Source organism: Plectropomus leopardus, unplaced genomic scaffold (assembly GCF_008729295.1).
Source record: "Plectropomus leopardus isolate mb unplaced genomic scaffold, YSFRI_Pleo_2.0 unplaced_scaffold23877, whole genome shotgun sequence".
In the NCBI taxonomy this organism is placed as follows: domain Eukaryota; kingdom Metazoa; phylum Chordata; class Actinopteri; order Perciformes; family Serranidae; genus Plectropomus; species Plectropomus leopardus.
This window is the reverse complement of record NW_024625910.1, coordinates 1-3,018: the sequence shown is the minus strand read 5'-3', so window position 1 is coordinate 3,018 and position 3,018 is coordinate 1. Positions and strand designations below refer to the sequence as shown.

General features: G+C 39.8%; 1 protein-coding gene across 1 annotated transcript; it reads right to left on the bottom strand.

Moving 5' to 3' along the window:
- Positions 1–30: 30 nt before the first annotated feature.
- Positions 31–2,769, bottom strand: LOC121966293 (ribonuclease inhibitor-like; the record flags this gene model as incomplete). Its single annotated transcript, XM_042516396.1, has 3 exons — positions 31–204; positions 2,394–2,567; positions 2,673–2,769. Coding segments are annotated over 3 exons (445 nt in total), but the record flags the coding sequence as incomplete, so codon positions are not given.
- Between the last annotated feature and the right edge of the window lie 249 nt (positions 2,770–3,018).

Sequence of the window (3,018 nt, the reverse complement as noted above, 5' to 3'; positions counted from 1 at the left end):
CCTGAGAGTGTCCAGTCTGTCTGTCCATACCTGAGAGTGTCCAGTCTCCAGAGTGGATTCTTCAGTCCAGCAGACAGCAGTCTGTCTCCTGAGTCTCCTGGATGGTTGTAGCTCAGGTCCAGCTCTCTCAGATGGGACGGGTTGGAGCTCAGAGCTGAGGCCAGAGACGAACAGCCTGTCTCTGAGACCTGACAGAATGACAGACTGAAAACACACACAAACCCAAAATTAAAATTTGTTTCATGTTAAGGACGTGACACACCAAGCCTTCATCAAAAGCCCCCTGCTGCGTCACCTCACATCTTCGTGTCTCAGCTAAATAGCTGCACTAAAACTTAACGCAGCACAAGCATGAGAGGAGATTCTCCTCCGTACCAGCAGACGGCAGCCGTCTGTTCAAAACAGGAAAACAGGAGGTCTGGCAGTTAGCCAGGTAACGATGGTTAGCCAGTTAGCACATCACTGACACAACCTCATGTTGAAAGAACAGCAGATTCACTGTGAGTCAATAAACAACACAAGCCATCAGCAAACAATTTTAAGAGCTCAATGGTTAAAGAAAAACAATAGTTTTTATCAAGTTTTTCGTAGTTAATCTTGGTGCACATGTGCGGCTGTTTTGTCTGAACTTCAGTCTTGAGATATTTTGCCATTAGAGGGCGCCACAATGTTGATGCACAAAATATGGAAATGATTGCTTGAGGTGGGCTTAAGTTATTATAATAAATCTACATTTGTCAACATTTCACGTTTTGATCTTCAGAAAATCTTGATAAATTACCAAGACATCAACTGAACTGTACCATTCGTTGCCTCACTGCAAAATTCCGAAGTCTGTCACTCCATATTTTTAAGAATATGCAAAATCAGTAAACATCTTTATATTGAAAAGTCTGAATTTGAAATGCAACCAAAATTGTTTCAGACATTCTTTGAATAAAGGATGTGTATGTGTTTAAAGAATCACGAAGATATACCTATGGAGAAGTGTTCAGAAATGGAGAAAGAAGAAGAAGATGGGGAGGTTCAGGAAGAGGGAGAGGAAAAGGAAGGAGAGGAAGAAGACAAAATGGCAGATCCATGATGGTCCATCAGCAGATCCTTCTGGACCAACAATATTAAATCTTGAAATGTGTCTCCAACCCAAACAGCACAAACCCTGAGGAGGCATGAACTGCTGTTCTGCATTATTCAGGACTTGAAATGACAAACTCTGACACCAATGGCTGAGAAAACTGAAAAGAAAAGAAGAAGAAAGGGTAAGAAGATGGAACGGAAGACAAATAAAAAACCTGTAAGGATCCATCAGAAGACTTTCCAGGCCAAAACATCATATATCCTTGAAATATCCTTGAAATCACATTTCTAACTCACACAGCACAAAGTCTGAGGAGGCAAAAACATGCTTAATCTGCACCAGCTGTGACCTGAACTCACAGCCCTGAGGGGGCCAAAGGATTCGAGGTAAGTTTTTATCAAACTGAGCTACCTCACCAGTGATGAATTTAGAGGTGACTTCAGACTGTGACTCAACCAACCACCAGGGGGCAGCATAACAGCTGTTACTAGCTAAACTAGTGCCAAAAATTCAGATACTGTTACAAAAATCTGAGAATTTGCAGACTTCAACTCGACAACATAGAAAACATGTGAAAACAGCATTTTGGTGTGAATTAAACAAAAACTGTGGGAGGAGATAGGCTTAATTAGTTTTACAGTTTTTTATAAAAACAGTGATGACTTCCTAATTTGAACTTGGTTGGACTTTACAAAAGTGTCTTTACAGTTGGGTTTACAGCTTAGTGGAAGTTTCAAAGCCGTAGACCACTCTGATGATATGATATGAAGTTTTAAAGTTTTGAACTTTTAACTGTCACTATATCGCCACCATCAGGACAACTGGACTCTAACTCCTGTTGAGGAAGTTTAGCATAGGACTGGAGCTATGTACCACGTTTTGTGTATTTTCATGCATGGGAAGTTAGATTAAGAATACTGGAAAATACAGGAGGACCAAGCAGCAGAGCAGCTCGGCCCCTAAAAAAATGTTGATTTAGTAATATATTTATGAAAGATAATTAACAGCTCAGACAGTCATCATTTTACAAACACAAAAGGCAGTTTACTAACCTGAGAGTTTCCAGTTTGCAGTTTCAGTCCATCACACAGCATCCTCACTCCTGAGTCCTGCAGGTCATTGTCACTCAAGTCCAGGTCTCTCAGACTCGAGGACTGGGAGCTGAGAACTGAGGACAGAGCTTCACAGCTTCTCTCTGAGAGCTTACAGCCACTTAATCTGAGAGATTCAATAAAATGTTCACTTAATTATGATAAGAAGAAAATAAGAGTTCACAGAGTCATCATTTTAAAAACATGAACAGCAGTAAACTCACCTGAGACTTTCTATTAAACAGTCTGGACTCTTCAGTCCATCAGAAAGACGCTTCACTCCTGGGTCCTGCAGGTCATTGTTACTCAGGTCCAGGTCTCTCAGACTAGAGGACTGGGAGCTGAGAACTGAGGACAGAGCTTCACAGCTTCTCTCTGAGAGCTTACAGCCACTCAGCCTGAGGAAAAATCAACAAAAACATTAGAAAACAATTACAAACATTGGTTGTTTTTTCTGTACAAAGAAAACTACATTTAATCTGAATGGTTATGTGTCCACCTACAGAGCTTTGTTGGAGGCTTTGACCACTGGCAGCAGCCTCAGAAGAGCCTCCTCTGAAGCAGAGTATTTCTTCAGGTCAAACACGTCCAGATCTTCTTCTGATGACAGTAAAAATTGTAAAAAAAAAAAAAAAAAAAAAAAGTGAAAATTAGACTGACCTGAAAAGATGTCACTATTATACGTTTTTAAGAGAAACTTACTGAGTAAAATATTTAAATATTTACTGTGAGATTTTATTATTTAAGAAATAATAAATCAGCAAGTAGATGAGCTGACTGATGGGAAAAAATAACTGAAGATTAATCAATAAACAAAAAGTGTGATTACTCGATTAAAAAGTAACCGTC